We start from the raw sequence: 25,498 nt of genomic DNA on the forward strand, positions 1-25,498 counted from the left end.
GATACAGGCACAATCTAGGACACCCCCCCCACACACACACACACACAAAGTAAGAAAAAGAGCATCAGGTTTCAAAATTTGGCATAAAGAATTTTGAAAAACTCAGTTTCTGAGTTCAGAGAATCCCACTCCCCACTCCCTGCCCCAACCACTACCATCATTGTCTGCGGTACCTCCAACCATGTTATCTACTTGTTTTTTCAACTTTAAGTAGTCTTTGTAGAAAGTCATTCACTACTCATTCTACAATAGCTTTGGAATTCTATAAAATCATTCAAAAAGCACAAAAATCTGGAGAACTCATTGTAGGTGTGGGGGGTAGGGGAGCTCTGTAGAGTGGCTTTGGATTTCTGGGGAACTTGCTGCATTTCTAACCCTGAAAAGGTAACCGACTCATGGATATCGTTTTAATTTCACCTAAAGGAGGTTTTCAAACTATAGTGGGCATTCTAAGGGCTTGAGGAAAAAAAATACAGAATCATCAAAAACTGAGAGAGAGGTGGAAATCACAAGCCAAAATCAGACGCGTTTTCATCAACAGAGTCAACTCTTCGAATAAACGTCTTAATAGCAGGGACAGACTCAATAGCCATAGACAGGAGACAACTTCTTGAGTTGGTGAGCGCCTGGGACAGTGAATTTGGAGGGAAGAAATGAAAAGCCGTATGGCATGTCTCAATGGTCAGGGCCTTGCTGGTAAATCCACCCTCTACCGGATGAACTGTGAACAAGTGCGTGTTCTGAACCACAGCATCTCCTTGAAGAACAGTCTGGAGCGTGAGGCTTCCCAACAACCAAGTGACAAGGGACAAGCATCCTGAAGCATCACTCTTCGGGCGCTCATTACTGCGTCACATGAGGACGGGGATGAGGGAGAGGAGACAGACGGAGCAAGCAGATTTTTCTGTTGATGATGGGCACCGGCGACGGTAGGTGGGGGGTCACAAATTTTTCTCCCCCCCCCAAAAAAAATAGAATTGTCTTAGGGGAAAGGCTGGGAAGGCACAGAAGGCAGGGGTCGCGGCCCCGCGGAGCTGGAGGCCCCCCCCCCCCCCCCGCCAAGGACCGTGGCCCCGGCCAAGGCAGCCTCGCCCGCCCGCTCTCGCTCCCCAAGCTGCGCCGCGTGTGCGCCACGTGCCTTCCCAGCCCGGCGCGCGACGCCCGAGGATGGAGGATGGAGGATGGAGGCTGGAGGCTGGAGGCTGGAGGATCGCGCCGCGAGCGGCCCTGGCTCCCACCTCTGCGCGCCTCGCGCGGCCCCGCGGCCCGGGGAGGGAGGGGCGCGACGCCGGGCAGAGGGCCGCGGGCTGCGGGCGGGGGGGCCCTCGGGCCGGGCGCACCGCGGCGGCCACCTCTCGGCCCGGCCGCTTACGCAACCGCCTCGCCTCCGTCATCCGCGCCCTAATTGTGCAGGGGGCGGTGTCTGTGTGCGGCGCGTTCTCCGCCCGCCGCGGGCCGCCGCGCTCCCCGGGGAGACGCGCGAGGGCCCGGTCACCGCCGCCTACGCCCCCCCCGCGGCGGCCCGCCAGCGCCCCCCCCGCGCCTGCCCCGCCCGCCCCGAGGAGGGCCCCGCCGGCGTCCGTGCGCGCCCGGGTCCTCGGTGGGCAACAGGTAGCGGCGCCGTGGGTGCTCGGGGGCACACAAAGCGCCGCCGTGAGTGCGCGCGGCGGCGCGGGGGCAGCGCGGGGACAGCCGGCGGCGGGTCTCGGGCCCCTCCGCAGCGCGCCCGCGGAGCCGGGAGCCGGGAGCCGGGAGCCGGGAGCCGGGAGCCGGGCGCGGGGCGGCGGCCGCGGAGGGAGGCGGGCGGGCGGCGGGCGGGCGGCGCAGCGCGGGGGGGGCGGGGCGGAGCGGGCGTGGGGAGGGAGGGGAGCGGAGGGAGGGAGGGAGGGAGGGAGGGGGAGGGGGCGGGAGGAGGGCGGGCCGGGGGCGGGGCCGCGGAGAGCCCGCCCCCGCCGGCCGCGGCCATTGGCGGCGGGCGGGGGGCGGGGGGCGGGGGCGGGCGCGGCGATTGGGGCCCGGGCCGCCAGTCACCGCGAGGCTGGCGGGCGGCGACGTAGCGCGGCGCTCGGAACTGACCTACTAACACACATCTCCCGGCGCGGCCACGGCGCCCGCGGACCCGGCGCGCCGCCCGCCGCCCGCCGCCCGCCGCCCGCCGCCCGCCGCCCGCGCCGCGCCCTCGCCGCGCCCTCGCCGCCGCCGCCGCCGCCGCCGCCCCGGAGGCCCAGCCCGAGCCCCGCGCGCACGGGGGCCCTGTGCCCGGCCGCCCGCGCGCCCTCCCGCCGCCCGGCTCGGCGTCCCGGGAGCAGGAACACGGTAAGCGCCCCGCCCCCCGCCCCCCGCCCCCCGCCGCCGGCCCGGCCCCGCGCCCCGCGCCCCGCGCCCCGCGCCCCCCGCGCCCCCCGCGCCCCGCGCCCCGCCGGCCGCGCGCCCCCGGCAGCGGGCGGGGAGCGGGGCGCGGGGCGCGGGGCGCGGGTCCGGCCGGCGGCGGCGAGTGCGCGCGGGGCGCTCATTACATAAACTTTTGCTGCCTCGTCAGGAGGGGACTCGCCACCTTAAGGTGGCTGCTTTGATTGCAGCGCCCCGGCGCCGGCACGTCGTCCCGGCCGGCTCGCGCTGCCCCCGCCCGCCGCTGTTGCATAATGTCTCCTGATTTCAGGAAAATTGATGTTTTGGTGGAGGAGCGCGCCGGGGGAGGCCGAGCCCTCTCGAGCGGGAAGGGCAGCGCCGCCCGCTCCCCCGGCCCCTCGGCGGGCCCGCGGCGGGGGCGGAGGATCGCGGCAGCGGAGGGGCAGCCGCTGGGGCCGGCCCGGGTGTCCGCGTCGGGAGCGCGGACCGTGACGGCGTTCGGGGATGCGCGCGGCGCCTGCTTGTGCCGGGGCTGTGTGTGCACAGACGTCTTCCACCCTGCGTGTCGTCGGCGTGTGCCACCAGCCGGGAGGGCTGCGGGATTCGTCCTTGCGCAGGCTGCGTAATCTGTCCGCCGCGGAGGCTGGCGAGGGTCCGGGCGGCCGCGGGGGTGCGCGGACGTGTGCGGCGGTTTGGGGGTGTTCGCGCAGCGTCGGCGGTTGCATCGTTGTTTGCATCTCTGCTAGGTCCCCAGTGATAAAAAAAAAATAATAAATAAAAATACAAGGCGTCTTTCTCCAAAACGCTCCTACGGAACGTGAAGGATTCCTGGGCTTGGATTCTGATCCGGGGACTCCCGGGCTCGCCCCTGAGGTGTCCCGAGCTCTTGCTTTTAGACCCGGGGCGAACCATGGTGGCGGACCTCCCCACACCCTCTGGATTTCCAAGCGCTCCATCCCCCGGCCCCTTCCCTCACCTTATTGTCACTGCTTTTTCAGACACGGCAAGACAGATCACATAATAGTTTCCTGGAAATGTTGCATTATGTAACCGCCGAATGTGCTGGCAGTCAGCATAGGAAGCGGGAGCTAATTACGTGATTTTATAATCGTGCTACAAAGAAAGTAGGACAATCTCAGCCTTTAAAATGTCACTGTGACAGTTTCTTTTTCTTTCTTTTTTTTCTTTTTTTTAAAGGGATATTTTAAACAGGAAAGTAGACAACTGGGTAAAGCATTGAGTTAGCTCACGCTGCCGAATGTGTGTCTTCTTGCCCTAAATGAAATGTGCGTTCTTCTAAATTTAGCCCTATCACATTTTAACAATTGTGGCCTCGCAGCGCTATTTCTGGTGTTTTCTCCAGGGCTCTGTGCAAATACAAGTTCAAGGCCATTTGCTGTAGTTTTAACTCCACGCCTTCGGAGACCTTTGATAAGATTGTATTTTTAGGAAGGCATTTCGCAGAGCCCGGTGATTTGCTGGATGCTGACTCCCATTTATCTCTATAAAGGACACTTTAGGAAAAGTGCTGTGTTCCCTGAGAACAGCAGGGGATGGCCAAGTGTCATCTTCTGGTCTCGGCTTTTGTAAATAACAACAGGGAATGAGGTCACAAGTATTTATTTCACATCGTGGGCATTTACCCCCCCCCCCCAAATCCAGACCAGATATGATTTATGGGAAGCAGATATAGGTTAGTGGATTGCGTTTTTGTGTAGATACCCTAGTTTTTTTTTTTTTATCCCTGTGAGGATGTATGAATATTTAATGTGCCCAGTTTTTAAATTCCTTCCGGCACTCTTAGGTAATGTAATTATGTGTGAATATATGTATATGACGGTGTGTATCTGTCAGATTTTTTTTTTTCCTGATGTAACATTTAAATAAAGAGGAGGGCTTGGGGTTTTTTTTTGGGGGGGGGGGTCATATTACAGACATTCATCCCTGGAGCAAATTATATTCCCCCAAATAATTGCAGTTGCTTTCCAACAAGCTAATATTGCTCCCTCCACCCCCACCCCCCTACCCCCGTGTCAGACCTCGTCCTACTTTGGAGATTGGGCAGGGAGCCCCGGGCCTGCTGGGGAGCACGGAGCGCCACCTTCCGATCGCGACCTCCAGGGGCGCGCCCCTCCCGCCCGCGGGCCCCCGGGGGCGGCGGCAGGGGCCTGGGGGGCGGCGCATGGGGGGCCTCGGGTCGGGGCCCCGGGAGCGCCCCGGGCTGCGCTCGGGCCGGAGCCGCTCGGCGGCCTGCGCGCGTCCTCGCCCCCTCCCCACATTCCTTTGTTCTGGCGAGGGGGTCCTGGCAGCGCCGAGGCCCCGCTGCGCCGCCCACCCGGCGGGGGCGGGTCCCGGTGAGGCGCCGCGCGGGGGCGCCGAGGGACGGGGCCGGGCGGAGCGGCTGCGCCCGGGGTTCGCGGGGCGGGGAGGAGCGCGGGGCGCCCGGGGCGAGGCGCGCGGAGGGCAGCGGGGCTGGGGCAGCGCCAGCGCCAGCGCCAGCGGCCTCCCTCCCGCGTGGGCCCGGTGAGCTGCGGCGCGCCGCGGACACCTTTGTTCCTGGAGGCTCCGCTCTGTTTCGGAGCCAGGCGCTTCTGGATTCGTGAAGTGAGAAGGACCGAGAAAGCCTCCAAATGTCAACAGACCGCAGACGTTGGGGGTGGGGGCGCTGGCACTGATGGTGATGGAGAGGGGCGCCTGGCTGGGCTCCACCGTGTGCTTGCTGGTCGACTGGATGCATTTTTTTGTTGTTTGTTTCTTGGTTTGTTTTTTGGTTTTTCTTTTCTTTTTCTTTCTTTCTTTCTTTTTTTTTTTTTTTGAACCTGTACTTCATGCGGTCAAAGGCTAGGGTAGGACGAACTTGAATCCCCCGAGTTCAAAATAAAACAAAGATCAAAACGCCCAGGGAGACGCCGCTGTCCTACTGTAAGGCGACAGCACTTTCATCCTGGCAGAAAGACTTCTGAGTGTGCTCAGCAACTGGCTCGCAGCATTCAGGGCGACATCACAGGTGTTCTCCGGCAGTCGGCTTTGTTGAAGAGCTGGTTTCTGTGGGGTCACATCCCACCTCCGTGCCCCTAAATCGGTTTCTCTCTTCAGCTCCAGGCCACTGTCAGTAGTTAGGGACCAGCTTTGGCCCAATGCCAGGAGTGCAGGCTCAGAAGGGCTGGGTCCCTTCCCAGGAGCTGTTGTGATCCCCACTGGTGTCCAGGGTAAACTGAGAGAATTTGACCTGTCTGGCTGGGTAGTTGTGAGGAGTTCAGTAAACCGTTTCCATGTCATTCACCAGGAGCCGGATTTTTTTTTTTTTTTAATGTATTCACCTTCATTTTTCTCTGCCTACATGTCTGTCCAGTAATAGTAAGGACTGAAGTTTGAGTTAAGCCTATAATGAAAGATCCTTCTCAGGATACATTTTTGTTCTAATAATGATTCCTTCCTCCCACCCCCAAAACTGTGTGCCATGGTGTTCAGTGGTGATTTAAGTTTGAAGTGAATTCTTGACGGTATTGCAGAACCTCCCAAATCACTGAGTTAGTGTTTTGGGGAAGTGTTAGAAGGAACACAGAGAGGTGAGACCGTGGCGGCTAGAATGATGTAACAAGTGCCACACAGCCTGGCTTTTTCCAGTTCCTTTGACCTCTCTGTGCCAGTTTTCCTTGGCCTGATCCATCCACATCAATACATCCATGGCCCGAGACCTGCCAAGGCTGCTTAGATCCCACAGATGAGCCACGGAGAGAGGAGCCTGTACAGGCTGCCAGGTTGAAAAGTAAGGCTATGTCCGTGAATCTGCTGATGGTCAGTTCTTTTGATTACACGAGACTTCAGCTGGGTGACCCTTCCACCTTCAGCACAGGGCCGTACTTCCCTAAGAATTGTGAGAGGCTCAAAAGCCCTGGAACTCATCATCCTCCTTGCCTTGATGCTGCTCATTCTTCAGAAATGAAATTAAGAGCTAGTGCTTCCTAGCCCCTTCCTTACCCTGCTTGTGCCTGGCACTGTGTTCTATCACTGTCCTTATTTTATAGGTGAGGGAGTGCAGGTATGGAGAGATGGATTAGCAGCCCAGACCACCAGCCTGAAAAGGAGAAGTGGGGGGTGAACACTGTGCTAGTAACACCCACCCCCACCCCCATCCGTCTCCTTCCCCAGAGTGTGAGTGCTAGCTCACTGTAGTCTTTGAAACAATTTCCTTTTCTGTGTTAAAGGCTTATCTTTGCGAAGTGCAATTATAACATCAGTGTGATGCAACCACCTGAAAATTAAAAACCCTTTGTTAGAGCGCTTTCCCGTGTTGAGCAACTGCCTGACTCACCCGCAGAGTGGATATTTCTAGTTGACCTTGCCTTGGTCCGGAGTCAGCTCCACGACGTGAATGTGATTGCCGCATGGAATGGAAAAGGTGCCAGTCATCTTGCCTCGGCTTTATTTTTACCCGAGCTAAAATCACACATACTTCATTTTTCCATTGTAATCCAGATGGCACTGATGCTGCGAGGAGTTGTTTATTTTTAATTTGTATTGAGGGAATGAGAGCACACTTGGGATTTGATTCAAAATATGACAGAAACAATGCAATTGAAGCTCCTTTAATATGCATTTCTGGGTTTTGTGAGGTGTGCCAGTGTTTCACAGCATTAACACATTGTTTGATATCCTGTTATTTTCCTAAATTGTATTTGAGTTGATTTTTATCCAGATCGGACTCATTGAGAATGTCGAAAGACATTGACCTTTGATCACAGACATTACATAACAGTTTTTTGGTTTCAAAATGAATTTGTATTACTGCTACCCCCAATTACCTCTCAAATTTCTTTGCAAATAACTTTCCTGTAGTTAAAAAAAAAAAAAAAAACTTAAAAAAACACCATTTCTCATACGGTTTTAATTAGAGAACTTAAGCTTGTTTTTATGATAAGAAAGTTTAGTGGGGATTTTCTAAATGCCATTGGTAATAATCTGGGCTTTGAGGGCTCATTTTCGTTGGAATCAGAATGATCTTTGTATTATAAGCCTTTTAGTTATCAGAACATGGTGTCTTTTTATCAATTAACTCTCCAAGGATCTTAAGGGGCAATTCAATAGCCTTCAAGTAGAGATGAAAACATTAAAAAAAAAAAAAAAAAACCCATCCTATTCATAAGGCCCATAGTAAAGTAAATGACATTTGTAATCAGCTGCTTGCTGGGCAAGAAAGTGAAATCAAAAATTAGAAATACAAAAAGTCAAGCTGAGGAGGACTGGAGGGGTTCTTCAGTGTACTTGCAAACATTCAAGAACTTTTTGTGCCTTGCCCTCCCCGTCCCCTTCACCCCCAGCCCTGCACCCACACTGTTCCTGCCACCATTCCTCAGGGTGCGCTCTGCTGGTGCAAACCCTTGGCAGAATTTCCTGTAACGGAGTTACTTGGTGACTTGTTGGTGTCTCTTAGGATTTCAGATTAGTTGTCACACTGATCCACTGTCTTCCGAGGTTTCAAGGAAAGCAGTGGTCCCCATTTTGTAGTGACTGCAGCTTTTTAAAAATGCTGGCATTTAAAAAATACTGGCAGCCCTGGTGGCTCAGCGGTTTAGCGCCGCCTTTGGCCCAGGGCGTGATCCTGGAGTCCTGGGATCGAGTCCCACGTTGGACTCCCTGCATGGAGCCTGCTTCTCCCTCTTCCTGTGTCTCTGCCTCTCTCTCTCTCTCTCTGTCTCTCATGAATGAATAAATAAATAAAAATCTTTAAAAAAAAATGCTTTACTGTTATTCCACACCCACCCCATCCCTGTCCCCCTTCAGCGAGGGTGTGTTTTGTCTTTGATTCTGCAGTCATGCAGTCTTTGTGTGAGTTAGCATCTATGCGCTTCCTGCATGGTCTTCGGAGTATTTCCATTGTGTGCTGTAGGTTGCAGACACTGGCCTCTTGTATAAAAGAGTGTCAAGTTGTACTATTCCGTACTTCAATTCCTTAAGTTATGCCAGTGCCATCATAAAATGCAGCGTTATCTTATTTGTTAAGGTTCAGTCTCATTTTTAAGTGGCCCTTTGTGGAGGATGAGAGAGCAAGAAACTCGAAATATTTTCACATAGCATAAACTCTCATCGGGTTTTAACACATTTATTTACAAACGTGCCCAAACCGGAAAAGTAGGTTAATTCATTTCTATGATAGGACAGATTTTGGCAAAGCGTGAGCGTCACTTTGTGTTCGTATGTAGATCGCATACACATTTCTCTCTAGCACTAGGGTTCATATTACTGAACGGGAGGCACTTCAGTGCCAATTAGAGAGGCCTAACAATGTTAAAATTTAACATTAATTTAAAAAGCCATTGGAATGCCTGGCTGGCTCAGCCCATAGAGCATGCGACTCTTGATCTTGGGGTCATGAGTTCAAGCCCCACGTTGGGTGTAGAGATGACTTTAAAAAATAAAAGCCTTTTATTTTTCAGCCTGATTAGAAATCCCCCTTGCAACTTCAATACTCCGAGTTTTTTTCACTCCCCACTCCCGCCTAGACTGCACATGTGTATCCTTTCCCTGTTTTATCTCTGCTTTTAAGTACTGGATTTTATTCCTATCCATGAAAAGAAGTAAAAGCATTCTGTTGAAACAGTTATGTCATTGACTGTTAATCTACCACAAGAAACGTAGGTTAACATTTTGCTAGTTTTAATAGCTTAAGGAGCTGTGAATTGATGAACTTTATTTATTAACTTTTCACCGAAGTCACACGTTATCTCGAAAACAAGCAGCTGTCTGCTTCGTGGAGAGATAGCTTACAATTTCATGTAAAAAAATTTCTTTCTTTAATGGTATCTATACTACGCCTCTGAGGGAATAAATGGCACATCCAGCAAGTGGAAGACAATGAGATAGTTCTATTTTTAAAAAGGCGCTTCTAAAAATAGCATATATCAGATAGTGTTTCATTTTGTATAGACAGAATTTTTAAATCAAAATATGTAATACATCTATTTGCAGTAAGACTTCCCCTTTCAAGAGAGCATTAATAACAAACTTTTCTCGTAGTAGAATAATGTCTAAACTGTGGGAAGCATTTCAGAGGCTTGAAACAAAAGCCTTCTCGTTTCATAAAAGTTTGAATTGCCATCCATGGTTCTTGCGAAAGAGGCTCCGGGGCAGGTGCAGGGCTGTCTGTGTAAGCGTCAGCAATGACGTCGCTCCTCGAGGGAGAATTTGGTGGACACTTCATGTTGTGAACTTTTACTCTTTTGGAGAATTTTTTTGAACCAAATTTTGATCCTAATTAAAGACGGTGCTTAGGTCATCTGACGGCAACAGACATTACATACAGCTTGGAGTTTGCAAAACTCAACTCCCGCCTGTGGAAATAGCATAATAGGCTAGGAAGCAGCGTTCATTAGACACGGCAGGACGGATGGGAGGCCACTGGCTGGAAGGCCCTGCCTCCTGCTCTTCGGTTTCTCTTTTTATTCCTGTCCTCGTGAAGCAAGCCCTATTATCTAATGGGTGTGCTGATGAGGCTGGTCGTGCCGAACCGGCCAGCGTCACAGAACTGGCAGTTAAGTAACAGTTACTCAAAAAAGGAAATCGAAGGGGTGCCTGCTGCACAGTGCTGGTGGTGACCCGCCTGCATGACACAGAGGTGACATGGGCATCAATCCCAAGGGAGAACACTGGAGTTTGAAATAAAGTCACTAGTTGAGCATAAATGTCGATGCGTTAGACGGCTCATAAACCACCTTAGCCCTCCCTGTAAGTTCCTGTCGAGAGGCAGATAGGTTCTAAGGCCCACCTCTGCCCTCCAGTGCTGTGTGATCTTGGGAAAGTCACTCAGTCTCTCTGTGTCTCAACTACCCTCCTCCCCTCCATGTTGAAAATGGGCACATTTTGGTTTTGTACAAGAAAATCAGAGGTGACAATGCCCCTGGCTACAGTTTTTCTTTTTTCCTATTTTAGCATATACAATTGCCAGGAGATTAAAATTTTAGCAGAGATGAACCTTCGGAAAGTTTTCTCAGTTCATTAGATACTCTCAGGAGTATCGACCAAACAACTCCAGAGAGGCTGGAGAGAAGCTCCAGGTGGCACCTTTGTCGTCTTAAGGAAGTTCTGGCAGCATCTACTCGTGTCCCAAAGTACGTTAGTAAGCTGGTGCGTATTACTCAGAAATGTGGGTGATCCAGAAACGGAACTGGACGCGCACCAGAACAACCCCGTGCAGGTGTCAGACTGGGTCCTGGTAGGGGAATGGGACTAGGATGTGGGCTGAGGTCTGAGCTCTGCTGCTTGACCAGCTGTGCGGCACTGGGCCGGGCACTGAACTTCTTTGAGCCTTTTCTGTTTTGAAAACCATTACGGTGAGGGGAACAAACCCATGAGAGGCTGGGCTCCCCGTGTCTCCTGTGTAGTAAGCGTTCAGTTAATGGCACCTGTTAGGATTGCTTGTGTTGTTGTCACCACCCCCACAAACAAGCAGTGGGGCTGGGGAGGATGTGCCGTGTGCACCAGGTCCCCATGTAGACGGCGCCCCCCGTTGTGTGTGCCTCCCTTGGCCCTGGTTCTTCACTCTGCCTCCTGCAGAAGACTAGGAGCTCCTTGACTCTTGGGTTTGGTTCCCCCCCCCCGCCCCCACATCTGGCTCTGTGCCTGGTCCACAGTAGGCGCTCCGTATGTGTTGAACAAATCAATTCATGAATGAGAGCAGCTCTCTGTTAACAAGCATTTCAAATGTCTTGCTTAGAATTTGCATGATAATATTCGGCTTAAAAAATACTATCAGAAAGTGTTTCATTTACAAAACTCTCTTAGCTGAGGCAAAGGAGGGACTGTCAATCCAATATTGGACACCTCTCTGTTCAGTTTGTTGCTCCGACACAAGAGACGATACTTTGCACCCTGAAAACAACTGCAGACTAGTTGGTCATAGGAAACAAACCTGTAGAAAGATACGGTGTAGAAAATCGGCACCTCTCTCTGCATCATCTCAAGCGCATGATAAACTTTTTTCCAACGCTGCAAGATTATTTGATAAAAAATATTACAGAAGATCCTCTGAGATAGTAGGTATAGTGATTTGCCGATGAGTCAGAGAGACAATTAATATTTGCAGATGAAGGAAGAGTCCCAGATTCTAATACATGTAGTAAAATTCACACAGCAAGATGATTAAAAAGAACGAATAATTCTTGTAGGTTTTGGACGTACTGACGAAGTTCTAGAGATGACAGAGTGAACACAGAGTGCTTAGATGGCAAGAAGAGAGGGGTCAAAGAGGTGCTAAGCCCAGGGGGATACTTTTAGTAAGTGGACCTGGGGTGGTGTCCTTAATGCGGTGTGGTGAGGGCTGCCCGCCCCGCTCTCCCCGGCTCCTGGCACATGCAGCCTTTGGACAGGAGGCTGCAAAGCCCCAACCCCCTTGGTAGATTTGAAATGATGAAAATGGGTAAGAAATATGAAATGAGCAAAAGTTTAGGAAGAGTAACAAAGGCAGAATGGTGGGGCATTTCAAAAGCATTAACTGGGAAGACTCACTGGGGAAGCAGATGTAGAAGGAATGTGAATTTTTTTTAAAAAAAGAAGGTGTTTTTTTTTTAAGATTTTTTTTATTTCTTTACTCAGGAGAGACACAGAGAGAAAGGCAAAGACATAGGCAGAGGGGGAAGCAGGCTTCCTGCGGGGAGCCTAATGCGGGACACAATCCCAGGACCCCGGAATCACACCCTGAGCTGAAGGCAGACGCTCAACCACAGAGCTACCCAGGTGTCCCAGGAAGGGATACATTTTAAAATGCAGGGGAGAGAGTAAGTCTCCATTGGAAAATATATCCAGAATGATAGTGTTCAAGGAACTATATGATGTTTAAAAAAAGAACAGTAGTGCCCAAAGATCCAGTGGAGGTTTGAAGAATAGGTGCAAAAAAAGATCAAAAAAGATCAAAAGATCTCCAGAAAAGATCAGTGCAGTTGTCCCATCTGCTGCTGGAAGTTTGGCTTTGCCTCAGCACTCAGTTAACTTTAGTGGTGGGGACTTGACCGAGCTGGGGAACAGAAATCTTCAGTAATAGGGAAGAGCCCGATGAACATATAGAGGAAGAATGGGTTTTCACGTCAGAAGACGGAACCTGAGTGGACCTATAGAAAGCAGTGTTGTTGCGCCAAGTCATCACTAGGAAGATCTCCTTTTGACACCATCATTGCTGCCTGCCATGCAGACTCCTTGCCTCAGCACTGTGTTATCAAAAACAAGCAGAGTCTTGGTTATTATTAATCGTGGGGTTCGCTACATTGCAACTGACTGTTTCCCTGTTGGCCCAGCTTGATGGACAAAAATGTGGCATTAAACCTTATTCTTTATGATCCTGAAATTATTACATCATTTCTTCTGTTCTTTCTGGAAAAGGCGCAAGAAGCTGGCAGGCTTTTCCAGATGATAAAATTAAACTTCATTTCATTAGTCATTACAAAACTATGCACAAGAAAGGGAGTGACGTAAAACAAAAACATTAAATCTTTTTAATGTGGCAGGAGAGAGTACCATATGCAAATAGCAGTGACGGAACGGGGTCTCCTGTAGGAAAGTATTACCTACTGGGAAATCAGGCAGAGAAACCCTGTCTAGAAATACAGTTGGATCCCAAAACCACCACACAAAGATTGTCATTGGAATCTAATATGGGTTTATTACCTCCTGTCAAGCCAAATTCAGATTATAAATATCTCATCAGTGAAAAAGGAAGCTAGCTGTTGGTTCTATTTTAGAGGATTTTTTAAAAATATTTTGTTTGAGACTAATTAGTAAAATGGAAAGAAATTCTTTCCATAATTACATTCTCTTGGTTTAAAATAATTTTGTTTCAAGAATGCACTGTACCTAAAAAAAAAAAAAAAAATTAAAAAAGTCCCTTTGAATAGTAACTGTTTATTTTATGTAATTATTATTATTAGTAGTAGTAGTAACTATTTTAGTCCCAAACTGCTGTATAAATGAAATCTATTGAGGCAGACTTTTCAGGACAAAAAAAAAAAGAAAAGGAAAAAGAAAGAAAGAAAAGCATGTTAGGTGCTTCAATCTTAAGTAGATGTTAGAGAAATCAATTTGAAGGAACCAGAAAAAAGAACGATGCGTCAGAAGAGACAGCTTTATTGAGGGGGAGTCTCATTCGTCCAGGTGTGCTGGGCCACCTGCCAGAATGTGGTTGGGGGTGTGATGGACAGGTTCATGGCCATGCAAGGGTCAATCCAGATAACTACAACTCAAGTCATTGGTGTGGCTTTTATTTTCATTTTTGGTGAAAATAACAGATTTAGCACCAGTGATACTCTATTCCACGTACTTGAGAATTTGTGCTCGGGTGTGAGCGTTTACCTGGGGGAAGTTCCTTGGAAGGGGTGAGCTTGTTTGCTTCGTAGTGATGTAAATTTGTCTAAGATTATTCAGAAGCACCGCAATATGCAAGTGCCGTTTAAAAACTTAACCAACCAGGGACTCCTGGGTGGCTCAGTGGATGAGCCTTTGGCTCAGGGCATGATCCCAGAGTCCTGGGATGGAGTCCACATGGGGCTCTCCGCAGGGAGCCTGCTTCTCCCTCTGCCTGTGTCTCTGCCTCTCTCTCTCTGTGTCTCTCATGAATAAATAAAAACTTTTAAAAAGAAATAAAAACTTAACCACCCAGAGGCAATCCATCATTTCCTTCCTGGGATGTCCGTCTCCACATGCCCTCCTCCCCCATTTCTGCTTCTGGAACAGCCTTCCTCTTGTTTCTCCCTGGGCACCTGCGTTTTTGCTGCCACGGTCCTGGGCCACGCAGCACTCTGCTGAGGGTCTCGCTGGAGAGCTGTCCTCTCCGCCTGACAGCATAGGCATGTGGGCCCCATCTCCTTTTCCAGATGGCAGCCTCTTTGAAGGAAAGGCCTGCGTCTTGTGCAGACCTGTGTGCCCTGTGTGCTTCGCGTCACTCCTGGTGCATAGTTGACAATAGGTATTTGGCCGGTGGATAACGTTCTTTTCCTGTATTGCAGGGAACCTGGGAGGACGAACCCTACTCCCTTCAGTGAGAGGAGCCGGAGAGCTTTGTTCCGGACCGCAGGACGGGAGGGCACGTGTTGATGGCTTGCACGCTGCAGCTTGTAAAGCATTTGTGAATACTGGGGGAGTCATCCGTCCTGATTCTGATGCAGCTGAGGAAAATGCAGACCATCAAGAAGGAGCAGGCATCCCTGGATGCTGGCAGCGGTGTGGACAAGATGATGGTGCTCAACCCCACGCTCACCGAGGTCTCGGAAGACCTGACGGCGGGCGAAGAGCTGCTGTTGAACGAAGGCAGCGTGGGGAAAAGCAAGTCTTCCGCGTGTCGGAGGAAACGGGAGTTCATTCCCGACGAGAAGAAGGATGCCATGTATTGGGAAAAGAGGCGGAAAAATAACGAAGCTGCCAAGAGGTCCCGGGAGAAGCGTCGGCTGAATGATCTGGTTTTGGAGAACAAGCTGATCGCCTTGGGAGAAGAAAATGCTACTCTGAAAGCCGAGCTGCTGTCCCTAAAATTAAAGTTTGGTTTAATTAGCTCTACGGCCTACACCCAAGAGATTCAGAAACTCAGTCACTCCACGGCCGTGTACTTCCAAGACTACCAGGCATCCAAAGCCAGCGGCAGCCCCTTCGTGGATGAGCACGAGCCCTCGATGGTGACAAGCGGCTGCATTTCGGTCATCAAGCACTCCCCGCAGGCCTCCCTGTCTGACGTCTCCGAAGTGTCCTCACTGGAACATACGCAGGACGGGGCAGCGCGGGGTGGCTGCGGGAGCCCCGAGGGCAAGTTCCAGGCCATCAAGCAGGAGCCGGTGGAACTGGAGAGCTACGCGAGGGAGCCTGGCGACGAGCGGGGCGCCTACCGGGCCTCCGTGTACCAGAACCTCATGGGGACCGCCTTCCCCGGCTACTCGCACTCTCCCCCTCTGCTGCAGGTGGCCCGCTCCTCCAGCAACTCCCCCCGGACCTCGGAGACGGACGACGGTGCCGTGGGCAAGTCCTCGGATGGCGAGGACGAGCAGCAGGTGCCCAAGGGCCCCATCCACTCTCCCGTGGAGCTTCAGCGCGTCCACGCCACCGTGGTTAAGGTTCCAGAAGCGAACTCCTCGGCCTTGCCGCACAAGCTTCGCATAAAAGCCAAAGCCATGCAGATCAAGGTGGAGGCCTTCGACCACGAGTTCGACGCCACGCAGAAACCGTCCTCGCCTGTCGACGGGGCGCCTAAGAGACATTTCGAACTCGAGAAGCACCCGGGCCCCGGGATGGTACATTCTTCCCTCACCCCTTTCTCAGTGCAGGTGACCAACATTCAAGATTGGTCTCTCAAATCAGAACACTGGCACCAAAAAGAACTTCATGGCAAAACCCAGAACAGCTTCAAAACGGGAGTTGTGGAAATGCAAGACAGTGGCTACAAAGTGTCTGACCCGGAGAATTTGTTTCTGAAGCAGGGCATAGCAAACTTATCCACAGAGGTGGTCTCACTGAAGAGACTCATAGCCACACACCAAATCTCTGCTTCGGACTCCGGGTGAATTAACTACTGAGAAGCTCTGGGCGTTGAGAGAGCTGTCATTTGCGATAGACGAGTTCGTTTTTTGTATTAGGCTGAATTTTCACTGGACCGTGATGTCATTCCACTGTAATGTCCACATGTCTGCTGGGTGTCTTTTTGTGCACAAATGATTATGGAAGTTAGATCGTGTTATCACTCTGCCTTGTGTATAGTCAGATAGTCCATGCAAAGGCTGTATATATTGAACATTATTTTTGTTGTTCTATTATAAAGCGTGTCGGTTACCAGTTTCAATAAAGGATTGGTGACAAACACAGAACTTCTGCTTCCTTGCACTTGATTTTATAGAAGAGAGAGAGAGAGAGAGAGAGAGAGAGAGAGGAAAAAAAAAAAAACAATTTAAGTTCCCGAAGTGGACATTAAAATATTCCGTATTTTACTCACTTGGGGGACTTTTCTTCCCTGAATTACGGCAAAACCGAAATGGAAGTTCAGCACATAATTTGTTTTTCTTCTGGTTTGGCCCTGGGCAATAATAAGTTTGGAAACTTTCCAGAAGAGGGAGGGCAAGGAAATAACAATGACTTCTCTTACATTTGAGACTAATTTACTAAATTACTTCCCATTATCTATTTTTCATTAGGCTTAAGTTTTCCGTGTTTTTTGTTGTTGTTGTTTTGAGTAGAAAAATCCAAGTTGTCTGGCATCAGCCCCTCATGGGTCTTTTTTTTTTTTTTTTTTTTTTTTTGAGTATGACACACTCATGTGGATAGTTGAGTCACTGACCCACTTTATTAATTAGAAGTTCTTTTAAGAGTGTCTAAAGACTAAGGATGAAGTCACTTTTATGTTATTCTAAATCTTAACAGTTCTCGACTGCAATAGTCTAGGGAATTAAGCTAGTGAAATTCCATTTTTACTTCGTTTCCAAAATTTCACAGAACACATCGGCTATCCCAGTCCAACACGTAGAGTCTGAGGATACATAATGACTTGTTTTATTTTTTCCAGTTTGCCAGTGATGACTATAAATAGTAGCTCCGTAGTAGAAACTATAACGTAGACGCCCGGGAGAAAACGTCGTTCTGAGTCGATTGATGGTGAGATGGTTACTGATGATTTGAATAGGATCTGCAGTCGCCTGTGGGAGGCAGTGGGGTCAGTAGTTTGGGTCCTCTGGGTGGGGTGGGAGGGGTGGGCACAAGCTGGTCAAGGCCAGGCTTCTCCAGGGCTGTGGTCCTCATGGAAGCTGTCTCCAGGTCCAACTCTTCCCACATTGACCTCCTTGCTGTTCTGTGGGAAGTGCAGGGACTCGGGGCTCTCAGGGGGTGTACAGAGTGACTCAGCCCTCAGCCGGTTTGCTGCCCGTGTATCATGGTGCCACCCCAGACATGCCGTTTATGGCGCTGCAGTCTCCTTGGCGGACTAGTTTCTGAGTAAAAGCTCACTCCTCTATATTTTTAAAAGTGGCTCTTAGAACTAAAGGTACTAATAGTGCGCGTGCACGGTATTCACTCTTTCCTTTTGGCCACAGTGACTTGTTTTCTCTCTGAAATCTCCTGGCTCTTAGAGAAATGTGGTTCTTCTCAGCCCTTGGCCTTCTCTCTTCATATTTTATCAGTGACTGGGTGAGGCCCCCGAGGCAGACTCATCTCATTTCAAATGTTATACAAAGCGTGGGGTGGGAGGGTGGGGGACTCAAATATTGTAAGGGGGCCAGGATCCCAAAGCATTTGACAGCCTGGAATGGATGCAATGAACCCAACATGGGTATAGTAGGGATACCTTGTAAGGTCAGATTCCTGTGTTAAACAAAATAAAAAAATTTAAAAAGCTGTGCAAGTTCACAATTGGGAGAAAATAATACAATAAGTACATATTGTAGGGGTGGGAGTGGGGGCTTTAGTTTCCTCCAGCTTACTCTGAGTCAGCTCCCAGGAGATGTCAGTTGTGTTCATACAGTCCAAACATGAGGACAACTGTCTTGTTGCACTGGGTAATTGTGAGCTCTTCAGTGCAAAGTAAACACTCCAAAGGAACCTAGATGTGACACCTCTCACAGCTGTGAAATAGAAGGTACTAAGAAACCTTGACACATTTTCCCCAAAAGAGGTGAACCATCTATACAGTGTGGTATTGGGAGGGAGATTAAGAACAAGTAGATGGGGTTGCCTGGGTGGCTCCATGGTTGAGGGTCTGCCTTCATCCCGGGTCATGATCCTGGGGTCCTGGGATCAAGTCCCACATCCGGCTCCCTGCGGGGAGCCTGCTTCTCCCTCTGCCCGTGTCTCCGCCTCTCTCTGAGTAAATAATGAATAATCTGAATAACTGAATAAATAAATAAAATCTTAAAAAAAAAAAAAAGAACAAGTAGATGATAGCAAGAAAGGTAAATCAAGGGCATCTGGTTCAGAACAGCATGCAACTCTTGGTCTCTGGATCGTGAGTTCCAGCCCTGTGATGGGGGTAGAGTGCATTTAAATAAATAAACTTACAAGATACTTACTTTAAAAAGAAAGGTAAATCTGAGTTATTTTACGGAAGAAGTAGACCTCTGTCAGAGCAGTGAGGAAGCCTGAGGCCATGGCACCTTCCACGTTAATTGCTAATATGAGCTGTCAGGGTCAATACTCGGATTTAAACACAATTGGATGTCTTTTCCCTCCATGATTTTGCCTTACAATTTCAAGGATCTCGGAATGGTGTGTAGAATGTTACTCCTTAAAAATAAAAGAATGGCAGGAACAAGCAAGTCCACACTCACTAAGAACCAGAGCAATGTAGCATAAAGACACCATGACACTTCCGTCATTGTGTGGGGGGAAATGCGACTGCCTCTCCCAACAGCATTCCACAAAATCCTATAAAGTGCCCGTGTGCCAAATAAATCTGTTACTGTACTCAAAAACGTTAGGAGTCAGAAGGCACAGAACACCAAATTCCTGAGAATTCCCAGAAAGACAGCTGGCCGGTAGGGCTTGATGGAGACAAAGCTGCAAAAGCCCAGAGGCCCCACCGCAGCCCTGGGGTCAGGAGCAGGAGGGGAGCCTGCTGGCAGGCCTGGGGTTCATGGGGACACGGCCGTAGGAGCAGCCCCCTTCCCCTCCACCCACCCAGGAGGAGGATCCACGGGCAGGGTGTGGCCTGGACAACGAGGCAGGTATATGTGTCCCCGACATGGCCCAGCCAGCAGCACATCCCCTTCCCCGGCCGAGTGCGACACTATCTTATTACTTCCTATGCCCATTGTAGGAAGGAGAATACTGCAGAGGTGGCTGGGCGACCCCGTGTTCAGTTCCTACCCCGGTGGGGATGGGGGGGCTGAGCTGGAGCATCTCTGACCACGGGAGCAAAGCCGGGAATCTGAGATCTTAGAAGTGGCTTCGTCTGTGGCTTAGGAAGGCTGCCGTGGAAGCATCTACTTTTCTGCCGTGTGATAGTTGAGTGGTAACTATTTTGCTCACCTTCCAGGAGCAAATATTCCCACATAAAAGCAGCTAATATCTGACTTGCTCTTCCACCTTCATGTTGGCGTTCCACACATGACCTCTTCTGAAGTCCAGTCACCTTGTGACACAGTTATTATTCATTAAAAACTTATTTTAGGGGCACCTGGATGGCTCAGTCAGGTAGGCATCTGCCTTCAGCTCAGGTCATGATCTCAGGGTCTTGGGATCAACTCCCACATTGGGCTCCCTGCTCAGTGAGGAGCCTGCTTCTCCCTCTTCTTCTGCCCCTCCCCCTGCCTGTGCCTCCTCTCTCTCTCTCTCTCTCAAATAAATGAAATCTTAAAAAACATTTTCGTTTAAAAATCATGTTAGATTTTTTTTAAATCTGGTAGCTATTAAACCTCTTTTTGAAAACTAGAAATTATCCCTCAGAAATGAGAATTATTGGCAGCACCCTCTTGGTTTTTGTTTTTGTGTGATTTTCAGGCAGGGGTCAGGGGTTGTTTAGGTTTGAATAGGGCCCTCCAGGCTATTCGCACCAGAAAAATGTAAAGAGGAAAAATCTTGCCAAGGTTGTGACGTTTGGGTACTCGATGGGCCTGGGAGGGCAGAGAAATAAGAGCAAATACACAGTCATGTACTGTTGTCTCATTAGACGAATGTGAATGGGCTTGTCTTACAGGCAGGTACGGTAAGATACGACTGGTTTATTTTTTATTTTATTTTTTAAAAAGATTTTATTTATTTATTCATGAGAGACAGAGAGAGAGGCAGAGACACAGGCAGAGGGAGAAGCAGGCTCCCTCAGGGAGAAGCACTGATCATTGAGCCCAATGGGGGACTCAATCCCAGGACCCCGGATCATGACCTGAGCCAAAGGCAGATGCTCAATCACTGAGCCAGCCAGACATCCCTTGATCTGAATTTCTTGATCTACATAATTGGGAAGTGATGTGAAGCCCGATGCAGGACTTGATCCCAGGGCCCAGGGATCATGACCTGAGCCAGAGGCAGATGCTCAACCACTAGCCACCCAGGGGCCCCAAGATACTACTGGTTTAAAGGTGTTGGCAGTATTTTCCATGGAGCTGGCTCCTACTGACCCGCACAGACACGAGGAAAGGGTATGTGGAGAGCTAGTGGAGCTAAGCGGTAGAAGTCTGGGCAAGGGAGAGCAGATGACGTTAGCTGACGGAGAACACTGCTTAAGTAGTCAGGAGAGCATGCCCTGACCGCCTCTGCGTCGTCATGCTAGCAGCCACCAAGGAGTGATGGTGATGTTGACTTAATAAATTAAGCTCAGTAACCCACTGCCATGTGTGCCGTCTCCCATTTGCTGAATCTTAACCCCCTCGGGAAGGAAAAGGGTACTGTGGGGAAAGTGCTCGAATAAAGCCCAAGGTTCTGGGGAGTCCAGAGCCAGCCTCCTTTGGAAATGCACCTGGACGAAACCCTGAGGATGGGACAGGGGACAGCAAGGTGCTGTGGTCAGGGTGCCCAGTAAGAGGGATGAGGAAGGACAAGCCTCAAAAGGGACCACCCCTGACAAAAGCATATAGTTCAATGCAACAAGGTTACAAACAAAACAAAAGAAAAATGTTTTCCCTAACAGCAATGCCCGATTTCCCAGGAGAGAGGGAGAGGACTTTCTCTATGAGAACATAACTTCTAGTTTGCTGCTGGGGTCACAGGAGTGCCTTAAAGCAGTGATATTTCAGGTCCAGGACAGTGAGAAAGAGGCAGCTGCTTTGCAGAGAAAGTGCGAGGAGATGGGGGTGGGAGCCTGGGGGGTTGCTTTTGACAGGAAGTGGGGTAGGAAATAAAGAGAAAGGAAGGAAGGGATGGAGGCCCAATTGGCCACTGATCAACATGTGGCATGACCTCCTGCGATTGTCACAAAGCCCTACAGGCTCTCCCATGCTTTGTGCGAGTTGATTGTTTGTTTGCTGGACTTTATGTCTGGGTCAGCTTTCTGCACAGCCAGGCAGCTCACCTGGGGGCAGGCACCAAAGGGGATGGTGAAGGCCGACGCCCTGAGGATCCTGCAGAATCTGGAAGGGGTCGTGGACCTTGACCACCCAGGCAGCTGAGGCTCAGAGGCCACCTTGAGCCTCAGCTGGGCTTGAGGGTTAGGGAGGCCCCACTAATCATCAGTAAACACGAATTGCCTCTGGGTACCCAGTTTTGTGCTGCAAGCCATGAGGAAAACATAACATAAAGGTACGGTAACTCCTTTTGAGTTTTGAATTTTCTCAACAAGGAAAGACTAAAACTCTGAATGTGGAAACAGCCCATAGACACTGCGGAGAGGTAGACTGCACAGAAAGAGCTGACTAAGAAAGAAGTTCAGAGGACACATGGCAGTCAGTCACCATGCAGACCTGGGGGGTGTCTCAGCAAGAGGAGAAGCTGGCTGGGGCAGGGACAGAGCTTGGGCCAACAGCAAGAGTGGAGAGCAGCGGTCTTCCCACCGTGGGAGAAGCACAAAGGGGTGCTGCATCCCTGGCGAAGTAAATTCATCTAGAGGATTGAGGAGACAAAATTCAAAAGTAAACATGGGACTGGTGGCCCAAAGACTTCAAATCCCAGGCTGCAGAAGTTGCCCGGAATCGCTTGGGGAACAGCTGTAGGAAATGTTGTCTCATGACCCCCCTGTCCAAACATGGGGAAGGGTGGGGTAATTCTGGGAGGGGTGCATGGCTGGTGTGTGACCGTGGGAAGGATGCTGTGCATAGACACACAAGCAGCAGTTACCTGCGGGGACAGCAGATCCCGAAGCTGCACTCAAGAGTTTTCAGCCTGAACTGAGGGGAGTTGTTTTGCCTTGGGAGTGCAGCGGGACATGGTCAGACTCTCCAGTGAGCACTCGTGCATGAGGCTGTGTGGTGCTCTGGACTTCTGCACGATGCCACCAACAATAGCTATCCTTTTGGGAGCTCCTCCTGTGTCCACTGTGGACTTGCGAAGTTACTGTGCCATATTAGTCAGGGTTCTCCAGAGAAACAGAAGCAATGGGACATGAGGATATCTGTAGATATAGAGAGAGACTGAGGTCAGTGATGAGTAAGTGCCTTATGCAACTGTGGGAGCTGACAAGTCCCGCGATCTATTGTCTGGAAACTGCAGGCCCAGGAGAGTCAAGCCTGCTGTATGACTCAGCCCACATCCCAAGGCCTGAGAACTAGGGGAGCCAATGGCATGCATCCCAGTTGAGGGCAGGAGATGGCGAGATGAGGTGTCCCAGCTCAGGCAGTCAGGAAGGGAGGGATTTCCCCCTTTCCTCCACCTTTTTGTTCTATTTGTGCCCTCACCAGATTCGATGAGGCCCACCACATAGGGTGTCTGCTTCCCTTAGTCCACTGATTCAAATGCTAACTGTGTCCAGAAAGGGTCTGTGAGGACAAACACTCCCAGAATCATGCTTAATCTGGGCACCCTGTATTTTTATTTAAAAAAAATAATAAATAAATAAATAAATAAATAAATAAATAAATAAATAAAAACATGAGATACTAGTAAAGGTTAATGTATCACATTTTTGGACAAATAAATGTCAAAAGAATTTCTAGTACTGTCCTCACAGCTTGTAAACATCCTGGGCGTTGTGACTCCACTTAACAACCACAGCTCTGTGGCAGGGGGCTCAGAGGCAGAGAGCTAACAGCTCTTTGTACACTTGATAAACTAACTAGGGATCTCTTTTAAACATTTTTTTCAAAGGTGTATTTGAGGACCTCTGCTCAAAGCTCTCAGACATTTCTGAAGTTTAGAGATATGTATATATATATACATATATACATATTCCTATTTATTCTTCCCCTATTTCTTTTCACCAGCCTGGGTTTTAGTAGGTAATATAGCATTGCCGGTATTTTGCAGTTTCGAACTGTGTTTGACACCTCTGCTGTCTCGGCAGTGAGGCTGGGCTTCATAAGGTGTCTGAAGACCTGCCTGTTACCAAAGCGGGCAGGACAGTCATGGGTCTGCCCGGGTGTCTTCCCGTGGCCAGGGAAAGGCTGCCCTGCATGCCAGCAAGCGAAGTCTAATGACAACAGGAAACTATCGAAGTTGGGCTTCGATCCATCAGGAATACTGTGTGAGCCGGGTGTCAGACACCCCCTTATGGAATAAAAGGCCAATGAATATAAGAGCCCCTTAAAAAGTAGTAAGTGCTTTAAGGGCTAGTGTTCAAATAGGCCTCAGGGAAACAATCACCTATTAAAGTTTTTGTAGGGAGTATGTCTGGATTGATTTTTTTTTTTATTCATGAGAGACACACAGAGAGAGAGGCAGAGACTCAGGCAGAGGGAGAAGCAGGCTCCACACAGGGAGCCCGATGTGGGATTCAATCCCAGGACCTCGGGATCACACCCTGGGCCAAAGGCAGATACTCAACTACTGAGTCACCCGGGTGCCCCTCTGGATTAATCTTTTAAGGAATACCCTCGAAACTGAACTTAGAGCTTCTTTAAAATTATTACTGACCCCAAAGTCATTCTATTTTGTTATTTTTCTGCCTTGGGTTCTGGTAGCCTGTCCCGTATTTGTAAGATATTTGTAAGATTCGCCATCTGTTATTGCCCACTATGTCCTGGGCTTCTGATGTACTAAAAATATTATTTTAAAAAGAACATTTTAAAGCTTGTCATCCCCTCTTTTATGAATGTTTCCTGATGAATCCTTGTGAAGCCATTAAGGTAAGTATGATAATTTATTATTATTATGTTATTTGTTTTTCTATAAAATGAGAACAGCTTGTCTGTAATGGTAACAGAAGCTTCCAGAACATCTGCTTTGAAGTTAACTTCCAAAGGCCTGGCCTGGAACAGTCTGTTCTCAATGTACAGGATTCAATCATTGCTCAAGTCCCTGAGAAGCGATGGCACCAAATCAACTACTGCTGGTTTGATTTACACTATTTTTAAGTCATTTTATTTTTGGCAGTAGATAGTCTGTTCTTGACACATAGTACTTACTTACAAAAATTCCACCAATATTCTGTCTCTATTACTACGGCTAAAGATTAAGTCAGGAAGAGATACGGTCAATTCAAGAAATGCATTTATTGTGAATCTTCGAGGCGTTCTTGCCATTTGAGGGCTTCCTGCAATGACTCGGAGGATCAGAGTGCTAGCTTGAAGTAATCTTGCATAACCCACAAGATATATATCTGCAGAGCTTTTGTCGTGTGACCAACTATAAGAGCATTTCACTTACAACCAATTTTATATGTGGCTTCCTGGTTAACTTTTTATTTATTAATTTAGATTGAATTTGCCAACATATAGTATAACACCCAGTGCTCATCCCATCAAGTGCCCTCTTCAGCGCCCATCATCACCCAGTGACCCCATCCCCACACCCACCTCCCCTCCAACAACCCTTTGTTTCCCAGAGTCAGGAATCTCTCATGGTTTGTCTTCCTCTCTGATTTTTTCCTCAGTTTCCCTCCTTCTCTTATGGTCCCTTTCACTATTTCTTGTATTCCACATGAGTGAGACCATATGATGATTATCTTTCTCCAATTGACTTTTTTCACTCAGCTTAATACCTCCAGTTCCATCCATGTCGATGTAAATGGTAGGTATTCATCCTTTTTGATGACTGAGAAATATTCCATTGTATATACAGGCCACATCTTCGTTATCCACTCATCTGTTGGAGGATGCCATGGCTTCTTTCACAGTTTGGCTATTGTGGACACTGCTGCTGTGGACACAATGTCCACCCCTGTGGACATTGGGGTGCAGGTGTCCCGGTGTTTCACTACATCGGTATCCTTGGGGTAAATACTCAGTAGTGCAATTGCTGGGTCATAGGGTAGCTCTATTTCTAACTTCTTGAGGAACCTCCTTACTGTTCTCCAGAGAGGCTGCACCAGTTTGCATTCCCACCCACAGTGCATAATCCTCAAGATTATGTATATGGCCCTCATGTTGCCTAAGTACAAATACTCCACTTGGGCATTCTTATCCTCTCCCCTGGTTTCAGCTGTATCCCAATACTTGCAAAATAGGTATCATTAGCCAGGATGACTTCTCCACATCCTCACTGATATTTGTTGTTTCCTGTGTTGGTAATTTTAGCCACTCTGACAGGTGTGAGGTGGTATCTCATTGTGGTTTTCATTTATATCTCCCTGATGTCAAGGGACGTGGAACATTTTTTCATGTACCTGGTTAACTAT

The 25,498-nt window shown here is 49.5% G+C and overlaps 1 protein-coding gene across 2 annotated transcripts; it reads left to right on the forward strand.

Annotated features, from left to right (window-relative positions):
* The first annotated feature begins 1,236 nt into the window (after positions 1-1,236).
* Positions 1,237-16,181, forward strand: NFIL3 (nuclear factor, interleukin 3 regulated). Of its 2 annotated transcripts, none has more exons than XM_041745245.1 (2): positions 1,237-1,611; positions 14,340-16,181. In XM_041745245.1, the coding sequence occupies exon 2, from the start codon at positions 14,493-14,495 to the stop codon at positions 15,879-15,881; it is 1,389 nt and encodes a 462-aa protein (XP_041601179.1). In that variant the 5' UTR covers positions 1,237-1,611; positions 14,340-14,492; the 3' UTR covers positions 15,882-16,181. The 2 variants fall into 2 exon arrangements, with proteins under 2 accessions (XP_041601179.1, XP_041601180.1); XM_041745246.1 differs by lacking the exon at positions 1,237-1,611 and adding an exon at positions 2,198-2,316.
* Positions 16,182-25,498: the final 9,317 nt, after the last annotated feature.

Source organism: Vulpes lagopus, chromosome 2, assembly GCF_018345385.1.
Source record: "Vulpes lagopus strain Blue_001 chromosome 2, ASM1834538v1, whole genome shotgun sequence".
NCBI lineage: Eukaryota > Metazoa > Chordata > Mammalia > Carnivora > Canidae > Vulpes > Vulpes lagopus.